We start from the raw sequence: 20,168 nt of genomic DNA, 5'->3' as shown, positions 1-20,168 counted from the left end.
AAATATATATGTATATACACATATACATAAAACCACTTATAAGAAACAAAGCATTACAAATTTCTTACAGTAATGGTATCTGAAAGAGCACATTGGATGCAATTTAAATGACCCTAAACATGGACAGTGTTGAAAGAACGCTACATGCATGTTTCCTCCCTTTTCTGCACGTCTTCCATACAGAAATGGTGACTGTCTTTTTCTGGAAAAAAGTGGAAAGCTCTGAAGTGGAATGGAATCTCCCAGCAGAGCAAGGGTGTGGGCATCCTTAACAACCAGTGGTGGCACACGCCTTTAATCCCAGCACTTGGGAGGCAGAGGCAGCTGGATTTCTGAGTTCGAGGCCAGCCTGGTCTACAGAGTGTGAGTTCCAGGATGGCCATGGCTACACAGAGAAACCCTGTCTTGATAAACCAAAACAAAAAAACCACCAACCATTGCAAGAGCTGGGATCACAGTAACACAACCCACAGCATGTGGGATTTTCACTGAGTCCCTGCTGTTGCCCTGTGGGCCGGCGGGTGATGAACAGCAAGAGCAGGACACTGCAAATGCTGGAACAATGAAGCCTTTACTTCTAACCCATGTATTTCCTCCTTCTTTCCAAAATTCTGGAATCTAATATGTCTGTAAGCTGTGTGCGTCAAAATTCAAGTCAGTTCTTCATAGGCTAATAATTTATTAGATATATAGCCTATTCAGCATTAAACTATTCAAGTAAATTTAAACAACTTTTTAGTATCTTGATGTTTTTACTATTCTAATAATCTCTAAAATACACTAATAAAATACTGTTTGTATAGTATTCCTTTTGCTTAAAAATAATATACTAACATATAAATGCTTACAAATATAAAGAACTCTAAAATTACTTGCAAAATCTGTTATCACTGATGGCTTCTAAGATTTAAGAAATATTACTACACAAGATTCTCCTTCCTCAGTTCCGGGCCCTATCAGTTCACACCACACAACCCGCATGCTCTTCCAGAGTCGATACCTCAGTCAGATGGAATGAGACAATAAAGACAGCCAAGTTATTTACACAAATTGTAAAAAGTGTAAGCGCATATCCAAAAGGAAAAAAAACAAAGCGTAAGCGGTACATCAGGGATGGGAGGACAAAGAAGGGAATGGAAGCAAAGGAGACGACAGACCACAGTGAAGAGGGCCATGCACAGGGAAGAGAGCAGTGGACATGGGGACATGGGGTCTGCAGGAACGAGAAAAGCTATCTGTGCGGCGCTGCTCAGAATGAGTTGACATGGACTGACTTGGATGAAAAAAATGCAGTGTGGGATAAGCCTGAGATCAATAATTGGGGAGTGATAAGCATACTGTAAAGATACGCTATGGGACGCCATGAGCTGAGGCAGTGAGCAGACTTACTCTCTGAGGCGCGTCCGCTGCTGCAGCTGCCAGGGCAGCTGCTTTAGCCTTTTCAGCCTCATCATATGTAGGGAGAGAGGTAGCAACACTGTACGGAGGTGGCACAGGGTAAAACTCACTATACACATCAGTATCTGAAGAGAAAGAAGATTAAACAACAACCATTAAAATAATTTAATGTGATTTTATAGTCATGATCATACTTTAATAACTTATACTAAGACATTAAAGATTACTATTGCTCCTGTAGGCCTATAGTATAAACTACTATACTATAACACAAAACACTGTTAACAAACACTTGTATAATCTTTGGTTTGTCCCATATTTATTATAAAAAGGATGGGATGATAAATATCATCTAGAGGATGGATCCAACTTAAAAAAACAGCTCAAGACTGAGAGTTTTTGAATACTATTTATTTTGTATATTGCATGTGTGCACAGGAGAATATACTCAGAAGTACATTCTCTCCTTCAGCTGCATATATTCCTGGCATCAAACTCCCAGACTTGGTAACAAATGACCTTACCGGCTAAGTCATCTTTCTAATCTGAAACTGAGAATGTGAACGGGATTTTAGACAGGAGGTGAGAACACCACAGTATGTAGCATTGTCTGTGTGCTCACTAGTCTGCACGGCACTCACTCTTCACGCACCGTCTCACAGCCCAGCCAACCAAAGCTAAGGGGTAAAACTGAGGACCGACTGCGGCTGGCTGCGCAGTGCTGACCCTGCTGGCTGCCTTCTCTCACGTCAATGTTGGCAACCCTGAGATCTGGGGAATGAAGTGACCTACAAGTCCCAGTCACGGAGGAAGGGGCTGCCAGAGTCCCTGATCCTTTAAGAACACTCTGTGCTTTCTTGCTTAGACAGATGGACTTTTCTTCCTTTTCACTTTCAACCATTTTTCCTTCAGTTTTCCCAATATCCACATAGTTCTTTTGATTTTTCTTTTAATTAACAGCTTCTATCTCTGATTTTTTTTGTGTGTGTCTCTAATTTTTAAAACATTTGTGAGAAATGGTCTTCAAAAATTATAGTAAAATACTAAGTATAAGCTGTTCATTTTAAAAATGAAAGTACAGATTATATTTTCAATATAATTGGAGTAAGTCAAGTTCCGCATTAACTGATGACATTTATAGTAGAATCATGACCACAGAGAATGTAGATTCTAAAAGCAATGTCAAACATTGTGAAATACAGAATTTCCTCTACCTATAACTATAGTATTTTGATATTTTCTACACTAACTTATACTTTCTCTATATTAGAACTTTCTGCATCTCCAATATGAAAAGGTTTTTTAGTATGATATTTTCAGCTATAGAGACTGTAAGAAAAAAATTAGTTATCAATATAGGCTAAGAATCTGAAGTGAGGCTGTTTGTAATCTAATGACAGAAAGTGGTAATAACAATGCAATTGAGAAACAAAACCTAGGTGAAAACAATATTGTTAATTCTGAGGCAACAGCACTAAATTATAACTGTATAAGCTACACAACTAAATATGCGGATCATCTAAGGAGGTATAACCTCCTGTGTCAACAGCATTACCATCTTCAAAGTCCTCAACACAGAAAACAATCAGGCCATTAACAAAAATTAAGTTCATGACTTAATTCTTTGCTTTGTACACAAGGCCTGTCAACAACATTCAAGTCTGGATGCTCTGTGTCCCAGTCTCCTGAGGACTGTGGCCTCAGCAAGTCACTGACACGCCATGGAGCTCGACTTCCAATGCACACAGTGGTATTTATTTCAGAGGGAAGTAGCATCTAACAGCAGTAGCAGTGAAACATACAAATGTCATACATGCTACTCAGATCCAGAAAAAAAAATCATAAACTAATGGGGAATAGAATACCATGGAAAGCTAGGAAAGATCATGTTTAACACATAACTAAAAACCAAAACAATTTTCAACAATTTTTCACTAAAGAGATTCCCAATCTAGAATTAATCAGTTCCTGTGGTTAAGGATATGAATATCATGTTAGCTAAAATTGTAAAAGAATGAAGACTCATATCTACAGAGGATACTATAACAATAAATGAATACCCAAGTATTCATTTCTGTGTTCTGTAGACCATAGTTTAGTTTATACTGCTGAACAGTAAAACTCCAAAGACAGCATCTAAAGCTGGAGACCCCAGCAAGGTGTATGAGCTCTAAAGTATTTGCAATCCTAATCTGGAAAGATTAAGCCATGGTGGCATGATAATTCATTCCAAGAAGTAAAGATGGATGCATTTTTGAAAATCTAGTAATATAATTTTATTTCAACAAAAATTATGTGAAAAACTACGTAATTTTACGATTAAGTACAAAAGAACAACATTAGAGCAGTGGACCCCAACCTTCCTGATGCTGAGACCCTTTAATACAGTTCCTCGTGCTGCGGTGACCACGACCATAAAATTATTTTCATTTCTACTTCATAATTATAGTCTGATACAGTTATTCATTGTAATATAAATATCTGTGTTTTCTGATGCTTTTAGGAGACCCCTATAAAAGGGTCATTCAGCACCCCAGGGGTCTGGACGCACAGGTTGAGAACTAACGCTTTAGAGTGTTTCTGGCCAATGAGAGCCTTTTACAGATCTGGCAAAAACTGCACAAGAGAGCTGAGTGAAGAAGGCAGAGCGAGGGTGCAGCTCGGAGAGCTTTAGGAGCCCAGAGTCGTTGAGGGCTCTTATGAAGCAGCACTAACCCAGCCCCGGATGGCACAGCTGCTGTCTAACAGTCAGCACACAGCAACCGCAGCAGTGTGGGCCTAAGGACGTGACTCTGGGAAATCGCCTTGTGAAGTGCACAGCAAGGGCCTGATCGTCTCACAGATTCCACACACGAAGGTAGAACTACACCAAGTTAGCGTGAACCTCTCACATGGAGTCAGCCTTCATCAGACAAAGAAACTAGAAGAGAATCTAATGAACTGCGTGCTTGTTTTTGTGGTACTGGTGATCACTCCAGGAGCCTGCAGGCTGCCATCCAAACACTCTGCCCATCAGCCACAGCTCCAATTTGTAAAGAGTGGTTTCCTTCTGTTAAGTTGTTTTTCAGTAACAAATTTCTAAGAATGAATTCTCAGAGTAAGTAACTAATTTCTAAGAATTCTTCATAATGCATGTGAAGTAGAGAACTTCAGATACTTTTAGAAATTATTAAACTACTCAGATGATAGTAGACAAATTCGAATCATACAATTATATAAACAAGAGTATATAAAACATAAGAATTATCCTACGACCAATTGAACACTGCTGAGAGATTCTACATCGTGGCTAGGGAAATTACTGTAAAGTAAGTAGGACAACCTGACAGAGAGAACAAACAGCAGCAAGCAGGCACCACTGCCTTGTAATACAAGCGTTCTTACGACACGTATGGCATAACACTGCACACTGCCATGAATGCTCGTACCCACCCACCCCGTCACTCCTCTCACTATAAGCTTTCCATTAAACCTCATGAATACATAAGCAGAAACATATATGTATGTATATACACAGACGTGCATACACATACATGTGTGTGTTTGTTTCAAAGTTCATTTAACAAGTGCAATGCTACGTGCCTGCACTCTGAGCACATAGCAGTTGGAAGGCTGACACAGGAAGATTATGAGTTCTAGGTCATCCTGGGCTGCACAGTAAGTTCCAGGCCAGCCTGGGTTATAAACTTGATAATTACACACAATCAGTGTCAGAAAGAAAAGGAAGTGGTGAGTCTCTGGCCCTCTCACCTGAGGTCGTAGGAACTTCCACAGTGATGCTGCTGTAAGGCGGAGGAGAAGAGTCCGTGTCCAGGGCTGGTGCTGAGGCAGCAGCGTCCGTGGTCTGTGCTGCTGAGATGGAAGCTGACGGCTGCTGCTCTACAGCAGATGATTCCGAATTATCTTCTTCATTGTGAAGCTAAAGAACAAAGAAGAAAATTAATGCAATCAATTTGTTATTCTCTTTTCACTTCAGCTAATTTTAAATTATTTAAAATATAAAGGTATTCAGGAAAAGGAAGAAAAATTAATATTTTAAAATGTGAACAAAAAATTAATCAGTATAGGGCAAAGCAAAATTAGGAAATAAATCTATTAGTATCATCTTTTGAAAAAAATGTACCTAGTTCTCAGCATTTTGCTTTGACTGTTTACTAAAATTTGGTTTCATGTTTATAATGTTAATGCATATTTTACGCAAGTAAAAGTATTTCTTCTTGATCAACAGAACATACGAATATTCTACATGAATATTCTAAGTATTCCAACACCCCAGCAAATTTGCATACCTGCTTACAAATCAAGGGTCCAGAGGGACATTTATCAAACACAACTGAGTTGACTGTTAACAAAAATAGATGTTTGGCTTTCATCTAAAACTGGCTACCTTAGTTTGTGCTCTATTACTGTAACAAGCACCACAACCACAAGAACTGTGTAGGGTGATACTTCCTCTCACAGGTTACAGTCAGTCATCAAGGAAGTCAGTGAGGGAACTCAAGCAAGAACCTGGAGGCAGAGACCATGGAGGGATGCTGTACTGGCATGTTCCCCATGGCTTGCTCAGCCTGCTTTCTTAAAGCACCCAGGACCACCTTCCCAGGAGTGGCCCCACCCACAGTCGGCTCTTGCACATCACTCATCAGGAAGATGCCCTACAGACTGCTTACAGTCCAGTCTGACAGCAGTCCTTTCTCTACCTAAGGTCCCTCTTCTCAGATGATACTTGTTTGTGTCAGGTGAAAACACAAACACACACACACACACACAGCACATTGCTACAGTCTACTCTTATGAACGCAAAGCTACAGAACAGTATAGGGTATAACTGGATTTTAAGATAACGAGGACATAATAACATTGTGTAATACGAATACAAAAGAATGATCTCAAATTTCTAGAAGGGTACACAAAGAATAAGTGTTTAAGTTGGGAGAATAAATTTCATTCTTATTATTTGAAATTTTTACTCCATATGTAAATTAATAAGCTTCAACATTTTGTTTGTTTTTTGAGACAGGGTCTCCTTATGTAGCCTTGGCTGGCCTGGAACTCAAAGAGCTCATGTCTGGAGTACTGGGATTAAAGGCACGCACCACTACACCTGGGCACTTTAATATTTTTCATAAAGTAAGAGGGAAGCTCAAATTTTTAGTTTTTCATGTCTCAGAAACACTATTCCCTGTAAGGAAAGGTTTTCTCCAACATAAATCATGGCAGAGATTGTTACAGCAGCTCCATCATTTTGTTGTTGAGGTGGTACAGCACAAAAATGTGCCTAAATAATGCGAATCAGAAAAGGTCCCTATATTTTCAAGAAAAGGAAAGATATTAAATTCTATGAAATAATTATAGAATAGACAATAAAATTTATATTACCAGACTAGACTCTTCTAAGCTTCAGGCCTACGTATCCCTTTACTAATCCATTTTTAAAATAATAATAATAATGACCAAAAAGAGGACTCTTGATTTATATTCAATTCCTTTTATCATCTCTCTCAGTGTCCAGCTAATACCCATATGGTGTTGAGATCTCAGCTTAAAACCTAAATCTCAGGAACTCGTTGTAGTGGCCTAAAAGCAGGGTTCTCTGACATACCTTTTCTGAGCTGGGACAGTGTGTAGTAGGTGTCCGAGCACATAGATCTACCTACTCACATACTTCTCTTGTCAGGTGACAAGTGTGGGTTTCTTGCAGGGTAAGAAGTCAGACCTAGGGCCTCCCAAAGACTGATCCTACTGACAGCTTTCTTAACACTGCTGACCACGTGGCTCCTCAAAGGTCTTAGAGTGCTTGATTGATGTAATCAATAATTCCCAACAGGGCTCACAACTCTTCACAGGAGAACTTTTTAGATAACCATGGATATAAGAGGCTATAATACAAGTATACAAATAAAACACTTAGTGACAAGAAATCAAAGGGAAATTTATTGTATGGAGCAATGTAGTCATCAAACTGATTTCTAAATACCTATGTTTATGCCCAATAGATTAGAGCTGTTGTCAACCCTAATCAGAGGAACTTCTTTATGTAGTGGTCAGTGGGAATTGCAAAGATCCATTAAGTGTCAAAATGAGAAGTGACTGTTGAACAGTCAGCCATAAACGGCACACTTCTATCAATCTGCCAACCTTCAGGAGCATCCGAGGAGAGGCATAAGGAATGTAAAAGCTGTGGGGAGGAGGGGATGGTGTGGAAGGAATGATGTCCAGGGATCACATGTCTGTTGCATTCCTGAATTCACAGGGCTGTGATAATTAACTAGCTACCCAAGATCTGCACAAGACTGGCCCTTACAGCAATCATGGAAGAGGGAGGGGCTCAGGAGACTCTGCCCCTCCTTGGGTATTTATACAGTTACCAACTGATGGACAAAAGAGCACCATTTTCTTCAGCAGTGTAGCCACTAGATACCCATACAGACCCTTACCCATGTCCTCACAAGCAGCCACCATCAACTCACCAAGCCATTAAAACAAAATGACAGTGAACTGGGAAAAGCAGTGGATCCATAGGACAGAAAAGGGAATCAGAGGGTGTGAATGTTAATACAACTGAAATTGCATGGAACTGGTATGTACTTGTACGGAAATGTCTCAATAAAACCCTTTATTAAGTGTAATTAATATATACTAACAAAAACATTAGAAAATAAATTTATTTTGAAGGTCTTTGATATACATATAATTTAAAGACAAGAGGAAACCTCTATATGAATTACATAGATGTACTTGTTCATAACATACAGAAACAAGTGCTGATTTAATATTTGAAACTGCAAGATACAGAACATCTTCAACATCTATCACTATCTTATTCTTTGAAGACAGGGCCTCTCACTGAACCTGGACTGAGGCTAGTAACCAGCAAGCCTCAGGGATCCTTCTGTCTCTGTCCCAACAGTGATGAGGCTATAGGTACACATGTGGCCATGCCCAGCTTTTCACGTAGGAGCTAAAATCACAACCCAGATCCTCATGTGTGTACAAGTGCTGTTACCCACTGAGTCAAAGGACCCCTCAAACAGAAAATATCAAGTTACACATTGTAACTCAATACAACCCAAGGATATATTAATTTTATACTTACACACTGACAAATAGCAGTGGGAAAAGTAAGTCTGGTTTCTGTAATTAAACCAGTTTCCTTAAAAGCAAAATACTTTGTGTGTACAGTAAAACTACTGTAATTCATAACATACAACTAGCCTCAAATGTGAGCTGAGCTGGTTTAGGTAGTGTCAGTTGGCAATGCACTGTACAGTGCAACAGCATGTGCCAAGAACATGTGGATTCAGAACCAAAACTGCAGGGAGGTTGTATAATGCAGTATTAGCAAGCGTGGCTACCACACAGCCCTGCCAGAAACAGCTTGAATTCAATACATGTTTCATCTGTACTTAACTTTTGGTTGTTGCACATCTGTTCTGGCTAGTTTTGTCAACTTGATACTAGTGTATCCCTCAGAAAGGAGGAACCCTCAATTGAGAAAATGCCTCTCCAAGATCTAGCTGTAGACAAACCTGCAGGGTATTTTCTTAATCAATGATTGATGGGAGAGGGCCCAGCCCATTATGGGTGGTGTCATCATCCCTGGGCTGCTGGCCTGGTTCTGTAAGAAAGCAGGCTGAACAAGCCATTAGGGAGCAAGCCAGTAAGCAGCACCCTTCCATGGATGGCTTCTGTACCAGCTCCTGCCTTCAGGTCCCAGCCCTGTTTGAGTTTCTGACCTGGCTTCCTTCAAAGATGGCCTAAGATGTAGACATGTAAGGCAAATAAGCCCTTTCCTCACACCTTGCTTTTGGATGTAGTGTTATGACCAACAAAACCTCAGCAACAGAAACCCTACCTAAGACAGTAACCAGAAACCAATATTGTTGCCAAACTTTTGTGCCCCACCATTCAGTTTCAGACTCCCACAATTTAAGAAGCTATACTCCACAATGCGTTTTACTGACCAAAGATATCTATAAAAGTGGAGGTTATATCTGTCTTAAATGCAGGGAAAGTAAAAGTAACCTCCAAAAATACTTACTTAACTCTGCTTAAAAAGAAAAGAATATGCATTACAGGTTTCAGGTCACAAAGAGAGTATGAAGGAGTGAACTGAAAGAGACCAGTCCCTCACAGCTAGTCACTGGCTTCCTTAAGTTAGAGGGCAGGAATCAAAGGTTTTTTTCATCTCAAAGACTTCCAAAGAACAAAGAAATCATGTAGGTGGGGTAAAAATCTTATATAAACTTCTACTTTCAAAAATAATTACCCCTCGGCTTGAATTCCTTCTCACATGCTAATGCTGTAGCGCAGGGCTGCAAGGCCTAGGAGTCCCTGCCTCTATACGGGTGAATAACTTATGCTACTTAAGATGTTGTATCAACAAACTCCATACACTGTTTAGGAGGGACGGGTTAAAGGGAGCAGTGGGGACGACGGTAGATGCAATCAAGGAGGGACACAAGCACATGTGTGCAGTGACACTCACTAACACACACAATTAATGTACAGTAGTAAAAATTAAATAGTAGCTCACTTAGATGCCTGCTATGAACATATTTATAAATCTGCCTTATATTTATTCCTCTTTATCAACTGGGCACTATCATCTTAAGAAATGATTAGCAGATTGGTTACCTAGTTTAGTCCTTAAAAAGAAAAGGGGGTAACTTGGGGTAAGTCGACATTTTAATGTTTCCTCTTGGCAATATGGTCAAACTGAATAAAGCTTTTTTGTCTGCTTTATATTACTTGTCTCTTCCATTTGTTTCTTGAGGGTATGTGACTGAAACCCAACTGCTACAGCTGCCAAGGCCCACACTCTGACCTAACTACTCCAAGTACACTGCTCCAGCTCTTGAGGGCTGGACCCAGGCCTGGTCCACCATGTCAGGCCTGGGCTTGCTTTTAAAAGATGGAAGTTTGTGAAATCTAGTCTCTGGGTTTTTGTGTGGTATCTGTCCGTGGCACACTATTTTATTTCATGACTTCAACCAGGTTTTTCAGATGTATTTATTCGTGGGTACACTATAGTTTTAAGGAACTAAGGTTTCCTTCCTTGTTCATTACAGATCCACACCACTTTGGGTGGGCATCAGCCCGCCCCACTCCAGACCTAGAGACTAATTACATCCCTCACCACATTCCTTTGGCAAAGCAAATGACTCCCAACACGCAGCAAGGCTCTCCTTCTAGGAAGGGTACCTGGGACAAAGACAGAAGCTAAAATAACGACATCACCTAACTAAAGAACACTCAAAAGTATACAACTTTACGGACAGGAAAAAAAGGAAAATTCCTACACAAGTAAGGAAACATCAAGGTGTATGTCTGCACAAATTAACAGAGCTCACTCATCTTCAAGACAAATATCCTTCGCATAAAATCACATACTATTAGAAATAACAATACAGCGAAATCATAATTTGTTAGCTTCCATTCCTTAAATGGCTTGGGAACCAAATTTAGACACCCAGATGGGAAAAATGCTATGAAACATTTTAATACCCAGAAAAAAAATTAAAAGATAAATGTTTGGCTTCATAAAGTCATTTAAATGTTGAGCTTTAAAAAGCTTCCAATGCTAATTTTATACTTCACTGTACATTCTATTCTATACATGACCTCACAATACAACAGTAATAGCAATTTGTAATCAAAGCTTTTACTCCTTTCCTATTCCTGTAATCCAATTAAGCAAGAACATTTTGACATATCCTCCAGAAATTTTCTAATTTGAATAAACTAAAATTAAGTCAGCAAACTGGTAGTGGGTAAAGTTTAAAGACTAAAATTGTCTAAGAGCACATTTCCTAATGAAGGGCTGAGATACCAAGTTTTCAAGTATATTCAAGTATAAATAGATAAATATCAAGACAGATGCCTCTGCACTTGGAATATGTCCCTGTTAGCTATTAGAATCTGAACATTCTACAAGATTTTAAAACACAAGTGTTGGGGTAGGGGCTACCAAGGCACAAAGAGGAAACAGAAGCTAGTTTAATTACAACCACTCTCTTCCAGGAAGCACCAAGTCGGTGCTGCTTCATGATGCTCTAGGGCTGTGGCTCTGAACTTTCACAATGCTTTGAGCCTTTAACACAGTTCCTCAATGTTCCGGTTACCCCCAACCACAAAATTATTTTGTTGCTACTTCATAACTATAGTTTTGCTACTGTTATGAATTGTAACGTACATTTCTGATATGCAACCCAAAAGGGTAACGGCCTCAGGTTGAGAAACGGTGCTCTAAGCCTTAGAGACTGGCTGCTCTTCTAAGAGTTCCAAGTGTGATTCAACAAACACACAGATGGACGGACACTCAGAGGATAACTTCCAAAGCTGCTTTTCCCCCTTTCCCTCTCTGTGGGTGCTGGACTGAATGCAGGTCCCCAGGCTTTCACAGTAAATGGCATTACTGCTGAGCCCTCTCACCAGGCCCCATTATTCCAGTTTTAAATAAAACTAAGGGTTATTTCTAAATGATGATTCCATCGCCATTATTTCAATTTTAAATAAGACAAAAGGTGATTTCAAAATGACTGCTAATAAGCAAAATGGGTAAAATGAATTCTTGCAAATTGTAAATTCTTTTTCTTTTTTACTTGGTTGTACTTTCCCACGATCTCTACAAGAGAGATAAAGTAGGAGCCACTCTTTGTTTCTAACATAGGCCAAAACGATGTAATAAAGAGATTTCTGTAAGTTGGAAAACAAGCCTCAAGAGAAGGGCGATAACATCTGAAATATAAATAAATAAAATGATTAATAAAAACGAAAAAAGAAAGAAAGGAAGTCTTACATCTGTAAAAATCTCTCCATAACACTGGCCAAGATTATCACAGACTCTACATAATATTTAAACCCTTTAGTAGCCGTCATCAGGAGACAAGTTGAGTCCATAAATCCATATACGACGCTGTTGTCTCCGTCAACCATTTGACCGCACTTAAAGCCTGTACTATCAGCATGCATCTATTTCCATGGGATGATTTGCTAATGAAACTCAGCTTAAAAGTCAAAAGATGAATGTCTTAAGGGCTTCATGTTGCTCTGCCACCTGTAATTGTACGTTTCCTTCTTGGTGTCCCTTTCCCACACAGTATATAAACCACCTATAGAATACAGCATATAAACCACCTATAGAATACAGTATATAAACCACATATAGAATATAGTATATAAACCACCTATAGAATACAGTATATAAACCACATATAGAATATAGTATATAAACCACCTATAGAATCTAAGAAGGCATGCTGAAGCCAAGCTCCTCAGTTAGAAAGACCCTGCCTCAAAAGAAAATAAAAATAAGAGAGGCGCTCTGTTTTGAACTAGGACTAGCTGTTCCTCAGAAGAATGATGCACATTGCACATGGCCCTATGAGAAATGGGGCCATGTCCACTGGCCCCTGTCCTACCTACAAGTGCAAGCTGCCTTTCAATCATACTACATTCAAAAACTCAAACCCAATGCCTTACTTAAACACTATGCGGTAAGAAAGTGCCAAAATCATGAGCATGTCACAAAGACAGAGGAAAAGATAAAAGAGGCTCCTGTTGAATAAGTTGGAATGATCTGAATATTTTATTAAGTAAAAGCAGTAAGTATCCAATTATAACTCATAGAATATAATATGAATCTGTGAATTCAATCTGATATAAGTGAATAAACAAACTGGACAATGGAAAAATTCCTCATTGTAGAATGAAAATTACTAAGTTCTTGAGGAAATAATGAACTGGGGAACTACCGTTTGACGACCACTACAGTTATTATTTCCGTCAACATCAGTCAATGAGCCCTAAAGCCAGCAGGTAAAGGAGCACTGTTTTAAAACCAAGGCATTTGTAGGCTGTGCCACAAAGGACCTGACCTGACTTTTTCTGAAACTGTCAAGAGAGACTACACTTCCCACAAGCCTCTAGAAACCCTGTGACCTCTGCCTCCTCTCCTCTACACTTCAGCACCACACAGCCTTCTAACACAGGGGATGGACTCCACCTTTGGCTGGACGGGGCTAGTTCCTCACCCTCTCAAATAACAACGTTATTCCTATCCCCACTTGCCTAAGTACAACAAAACTGTCTGGGATATCACAGACCTCTCTCGTCAAGTTCCTATAGTCCACGCAGCCTAACAGACCCTTTTGAGGCAAGGTAGACAGATAAGGAAAATGAAGGGAATGTGAGAAATTAAGAGCCCCTCACTCTCCTGCTTTTGGTTTAAGTCTCACCAAGTCAAGAATTTCAACACAAAGGACCAAAATTACAAGACAGTGTGACTACACTCTTGGTTTTGTTTTGGGTTTTTTGGGGGAGGGGTGTTAAGAAATGTTTTAAACAAGAGCATTAAAACAGCTACTGAACAATGGTAAGGTCAAACAGTCTTAAACCCTCGTGACTTTTAACTGTTTAACCTTATCTTACTCTTTTGTAATCTATAAACATGGACAACACCCTGTATAAACCATGTCTCAATCCCATAAAGGAAATCTTTAGATAAAATAAACCTTTGTCCCTTATTTTTAAATTGTATTGTTTAAACTTTACTGTTTAAAGTTAGTCATAGATTATATCTCTAGAACAAAGTATTTTAAAATACACAAAAATTACATATACTGTTATGGCATTTTAGTGCTGGGTTTTTTTTTTCATGTGCACTGATATTTTTCATGTATATCTGTGTGAGGGTGTTGAATCCCCTGGAACTGGAGCCACAGACAGCCATGTGCTACCATGTGGGCTCTGGGAAACAATCCCAGGTCCTTTGCAAGAGAGACACTAGAGCTCTCAACCACTGAGCCATCTCTGCAGGCCCTAGTGCCCTCTCTTTAGGTTTTCCACACTGTGTGTAGTCTCCCAATTAATAAACTTCATTTTGTTTCACAATGACTTGCTCTGAATTTCTTTATTGCAGTGAGCCAAGATCTCCGATATACCTGAGTAGAAAGGTCTGTGTGGATATTTGGATCAAGTTTTATTTCCCACTGTTGGAAACATCTTTCATGGTCTTCTTGTTAGTACTCACATAAGTCCAAAATTACTCTCAACTGTCAGGCCCCTTTCCCAGTATCACTGGCCTGACTTTAAATCCTACTTTGTCCAAAACAGCCAAATCATCTCTAACCTTTATATGTAGAGTGTAGCACCCAGTGACTGTGGTCTCTGCTCCCAAGGCAGAGAGAGGCCTAGTCTGATCAATACTGAGCTTTTGAGAAGAGGTACTGAACTTAAATCAGCTCACTTCCAATCCCAGCCTCTGAACCCTCACAGCCCCTGTCCTTTATCTGCACTGAGTATATTCCTCACTCTACTACCTTCTATCCTGTATCCTCTGGAAGATAATACAAAAAACGAATGCAAAAGTTCCACCAGCCCCTAGTCCCCGGGCTTGGGCCACAGCCACTCTGCCCAGACCCATCAGTGAGCCTGTTGCCTTCTGACAGAGGAAGGGGAACAAATCAGAAAACCATGTGGACTGCCATGATTTCGTCCCTAACCCAGCAGGGCTGACAGCATTTGTCCTCTCGTTTCCAGATGGGGGTGGAGGTTCAGCTCCTCCTTTCTCCTTACCCACTTACAACCAGAAAATGTCTGGTCAAAACTTTGCCTTCTACTTCACACAGGGAATTTTAAAAACTCTTAATTTTTTTTTAAACAAAATCCTTCAACGTCTCTCACCTGCATCCTGCATCTCTAACCTTCGCCTCACTCACGCACCTATCCTAGCTCAAGTCTGTCACTCCCAAATACCAGGCGAGGAAGAAGAGCCTGTCTCCCAGTAGAGGTTCTCTTTATTTAAATGAGTCCTCAGACTTACTGCTGTCTACCTACATCGCCCACATGCATTTTATTTATATCATACTAACAAACAACAGCACACAGAAATCTGCTCTGCTTAAAATTACTCTTTTCCTGCTTTTTGAACTGTCTCATCCTTCATTCACAAACATCCTGAAAAAGAAAAAAGAAATAAACTAAAAGATGTCAAATTTCATTCTCTGTGATTCCATTTTTCATTTCTTCCCCAAATCATTACCATAGTCTTTCACTCAAACATCTCTGGCTAAGAATGATGACCTCTAACTGCTGAATGTGAAATTCATTTCCAGCCTTCAGCCTCGCAAAGGTCTTCAACACAGTGACGAGCACGGACTCCAGCCCCTTCCTCTTTTCCTCACTGACCCTATGTTCTGTTGTTCTTGAGGGATCCAGACTTTCCTTTGCAGACTGTGGTGGTTACTTGAGTACCTGGTCCCCAGATGGAAACACTGTTTGCAAAGGATTCCCAGCTGTGCTGCTGGTGGAGGTGTGTCACTAAGGGCAGGCTGACGCTCTACCATTCTCAGTGTGCTTTCTACTTCCTGTTTGTGCATTTGGATGGCAGGTCTCAGCTGTTGCTTCAGTGCCAACCTGAAGCCATTATCCTCAGAAAGATGCCATGATGGGTATACAGTCCTGTCCCTCTGGATCCATAAATCCCACATAAGCCCTCCCTTCTATATGTTGCCTTGGTCATGGTGTTTCATCACAGCAATAGAAAAGTAGCTGAAACAAAGACTCTTGGCTAAAACTGAATCCTGAGCAACAGATATTGTCTCATACCTAAGAGTTCGATAGAAGCTAGATAATACATAATGGGTTGAGCTAAGTTTACTGTCAAAGGCATTAAAGCCCCTAACCTAGTGTGTCGTTACTGTCAGTGCACTGTCACAAGCATGCATCTGACATTTAGAAGTCACCATAATGCACTCGCCTATCTCATATGCTACAGTGGTACTCAACCCTCCTAATGCTGAGATCACTTAACACAGTTCCTCATGCTATGGTGACCCAATCATAAAATTATTTTCACTGCTATTTTTGCTGCTTTGGACCATAATGTAAATATCTGTGTTTTCCAATGGTCTTTGATGGCCCCTGTGAAAAGGTCATTTGACCCCCCAAAGGGATGGAGACCGACAGGCTAAGAAGCACTGTTCTAGAAGACAGGGTAGTTGCTAACTAGATAGAGTAAAAGAACATGATTTGGTGTTGAGAGATTTAAGTTTAAGATACAGATACCCTACTAACTAAATTGCTTGACTATATTATTCATCTTAGTAAGCCTCACTTTATTTCTGTGATTCATGTAGCTTATTTATTCAGCCAACCAGTCATTAATTAACTTTACAACCAACATTTACTAAACCTAATAAGCTCCTAGTATAACCCTGGGCACAGTAATAGATTCAGTCCCACTGATACCCAGAACCTACAGAACCTAAGGAGCTCTAGGGAATGCTGTGACAGAGTACAGCAGGTGCTGCAGGAGACTAAAGGACACTGACTGTATGTAATCATAGGTAACAGTGACCAAGCCTACCAAGGACCAGGCCAAAATGCCAACTTCTTCATAGAAAGCTTTATTCTTCCCTTTACAAATGGAAAGAAACTAAGTATGGAATTCTCAAGCAAAACTAAATACAGTGACATAAGTTACTAAGGCGTGCTGCTGCTGCTGCTGCATTTGGGAAGTAGCAAGTGCCAAGATACCACTACAGACACTATTAAAAGGCTGATCCACCAAAGTGTTACATTCAAAACCAAATCTCTCAAAAGTTGTTAAGGTATAAACACAAACCAAGTATTGATAGAAGACAAACACCCGTGGAAACATATAAAACAAATTTCTCCCTTCCCCTCTCTATCCAAGTTAGCAATAATATATCCCTAAACTTACTTACCATATAATAAGTCTTAGTAAGTTTTTAGATTTTAAACTCACAGCAAATGTCAGTCTCAAGTGTAGCAACTTCCCATATAACCCTGCCCCAGAGTCACAAGGCCCCTCCCCATTATCCTTATCCCCTCCAAACTGGTACACTTGTGAAAACTGATGGACCCACCATGATATATGTCATTATCACTCAAAGTTCAGTCTTTTGTGGCTGATGACAAATGTGAAGGGCCTCTAGCCTTCCTCACAGTATCAAACAGGTTTCACTACACTAAACCTCCTCTTGTAGTCTCAGCCTTCCTCACAGGATCACACAGGGGTTTCACTACACTAAACCTCCTCTTGTAGAATCAGCCTTCCTCACAGGATCACACAGAGGTCTCACTATACTAAACCTCTTGTAGACTCAGCCTTCCTCACAGGATCACACAGAGGTCTCACTATACTAAACCTCCTCTTGTAGACTCAGCCTTCCTCACAGGATCACACAGAGGTCTCACTATACTAAACCTCCTCTTGTAGACTCAGCCTTCCTCACAGGATCACACAGAGGTTTCATATACTAAACCTCCTCTTGTAGACTCAGCCTCAGCTCTTTCCTCACCAGCACGCAGAAATCATTGATAATGTTTTAACTGTCTCCAAAAATAATGTCTCCAGAATGTCCAACTAGACCACTGCTAGTTACCACCAAGAAATGACTATCACTATTTCCCATGCTGGTCATTGTAGCTTATCGGCGTCCCAGCTGGCTCTTGGCAGCTTGCATTAATACCTTTAGTATGGTGATGGGTGCTTCTTAGAGGAGGCTTCCAGATGAGTTCCAGCTCAAACCCTCCTAATCCTGTGTTAGAAGGGAGTGGTGTCGTCAGCAACAGCAGTAGCCTATATTGTTTAGGGAGTTTCTCAGATACCCCAGACCAAAAACTTAAAAGGGAGTTTCTCATGCATGGTACTGGAGTTTTTGTTAGATGGTCTATGGCTCCTGGGGAAAGTATTATTCCAATACCAAGTGAAAAATCTCAAGTAGAATAACTTCATTTAAGGTATTTATTATACAAACACATAAATATATACTTCAAATGTATATTATATGTAATTTTAGGCAAATATAAAATGATTCCCTATGATGTTTTCAATCATCCTTAGAATTATTTATCCATCCTCCCTTCTTGTCCTTCTGTATTGTTTTGGTACAATTTTCATACTACAGTTCATAACAAGTAATGAAATTAGTCTTCCAGGTTTTACTGTATAGCCCCAAACAGAAGCTCCTGTAGACAGATTTCCATCAAATGGGATGGTTGAAGAAATGAGTAAGTATTCCCTTCCCTACTTACAAAATACCTAGGAACAATTATTCTCCTTTCATGGATAGAACAATCTACCCATGGTTACTATCTTACAAATGTAAGCTGCTAAACAGAAAAGACATTGTATAAAAAATATCAGAATTAAATAATTAAATAGCAAAAGTACATAAATACAGCACCTATCCTAATGTTGAACATTAAAGCTAATATTATATAGGTTGTACAGCATACTTTACTTTTCTAGTACAAAACTCTATAATACACTCATATATCTTTATTTACACTTCCAATTACTCAGAAAAAAAAACAGTCAGCTATTTATTTTCATTTTCTCTCGTGTATATTTGCCTGCTCTGGTTTTCGGAGCTAGTATCATGATATGTAACCCAGACAACACATAACCTTCCTGCCTTAGCTTCCCAAGCACTGAGACTGCAGGTGTGGATCACCACATCTGACTCACACTTCTTTCAGAAGTTATTTATTTTATCCCTATGATAAAGAGGCCCACAACAAACTGTACTAGCCTATAGTATACTATTATAATCAAGACAAATTTAGTTCTTCCTTGCTATAGATTTATTCCAGTGAGAAAATGGTGTTAAAAAGGCATGCATAACTTGAAAGTAAAAAGTGGGAAAGGGCAATGGTGAGGCAGAAAGTGAGAGAGCACTCTCCAGAGAAAAGAACATTGAAATGCACACAAATCAAGATTAGAAATTAGTCCTGACTGAAGGGGCTGAAGGGGTTTGCAACCCCACAGGAAGAACAACAATATCAACAACCAGACCCCCCACCAGAGTTCCCAGGGACTAAACCACCAACCAAAGAATATACATGGAGGGACCCATGGGTCCAGCCGCATATGTAGCAGAGGATGGCCTTGTTGGGCATCAATGGGAGAAGAGGCCCTGTGAAGGCTGGATGCCCCAGTGTAGGGGAATTCGGGGGCAGGGAGGCAGGAGTGGGTGGGGGGAACACCCTCATAGAAGTAGGGGAGGAGGGATGGGATAGGGGGTTTCTGGGGGTGGGGGGAGAACCAGGAAAGGGGATAACATTTGAAATGTAAATAAAGAAAATATCCAATTTAATAAAATAAATAAATTCATCCTGAGAAGGAAGGAAAGCAGAGAAAAGGAAAACAGTATATTTAAACATCAGAAAGCCAAGACCAGCTTGGTGATTAGAAAGGAGAGAAAACAAGAGTATTAGGAATTTAGATACAGCTGAGAGTGTACCAATGCAGTAACTACACAGAGACGAGCTAAGCTTGTCCAAGGTTACAAGCAAATCCACTAAAGTCTCAAGTTTTATCTCAATATTCTGTCTCTTGGAGGAAATTATACAAAATGTCATCTGACTACAATAAAAGCTCTCCTGAGGTAAAAACAGATGACCTTTAAAAACTGCCATTAAGACTTCATTCCAGCCGGGCAGTGGTGGCGCACGCCTTTAATCCCAGCACTTGGGAGGCAGAGGCAGGTGGATTTCTGAGTTCGAGGCCAGCCTGGTCTACAGAGTGAGTTCCAGGACAGCCAGGGCTACACAGAGAAACCCTGTCTCGGAAAACAAAAAAAAAAAAAAAAAAAAGACTTCATTCCAATAGACATTTTACACGTCTATTAGTAAAGAGGTTAACACTGTCACACTAAAAGACACGCCTATAAAATAAATCCTAGTTTATTTACTTATTCTCAAATCTGCTGTCCAAGTGGCATGATCTCTCTACATAA

The 20,168-nt window shown here is 39.9% G+C and overlaps 1 protein-coding gene across 1 annotated transcript in view; it reads right to left on the bottom strand.

Moving 5' to 3' along the window:
• Positions 1-20,168, bottom strand: part of Ndfip2 (Nedd4 family interacting protein 2) — a 44,485-nt gene that overhangs the window by 12,822 nt on the left and 11,495 nt on the right. The window contains exons 2-3 of the mRNA XM_028771683.1: positions 5,149-5,317; positions 1,390-1,523 (exon numbers count right to left, since the gene is read on the bottom strand). Coding sequence (XP_028627516.1) covers positions 1,390-1,523; positions 5,149-5,317 — 303 coding nt within the window. The remainder of the gene's footprint in view (positions 1-1,389; positions 1,524-5,148; positions 5,318-20,168) is intronic.

Source organism: Grammomys surdaster, unplaced genomic scaffold, assembly GCF_004785775.1.
Source record: "Grammomys surdaster isolate TR1022 unplaced genomic scaffold, NIH_TR_1.0 65, whole genome shotgun sequence".
Lineage (NCBI taxonomy): Eukaryota > Metazoa > Chordata > Mammalia > Rodentia > Muridae > Grammomys > Grammomys surdaster.
The sequence above is the reverse complement of the archived record's forward strand: the minus strand, read 5'-3'. Positions and strand labels throughout refer to the sequence as shown.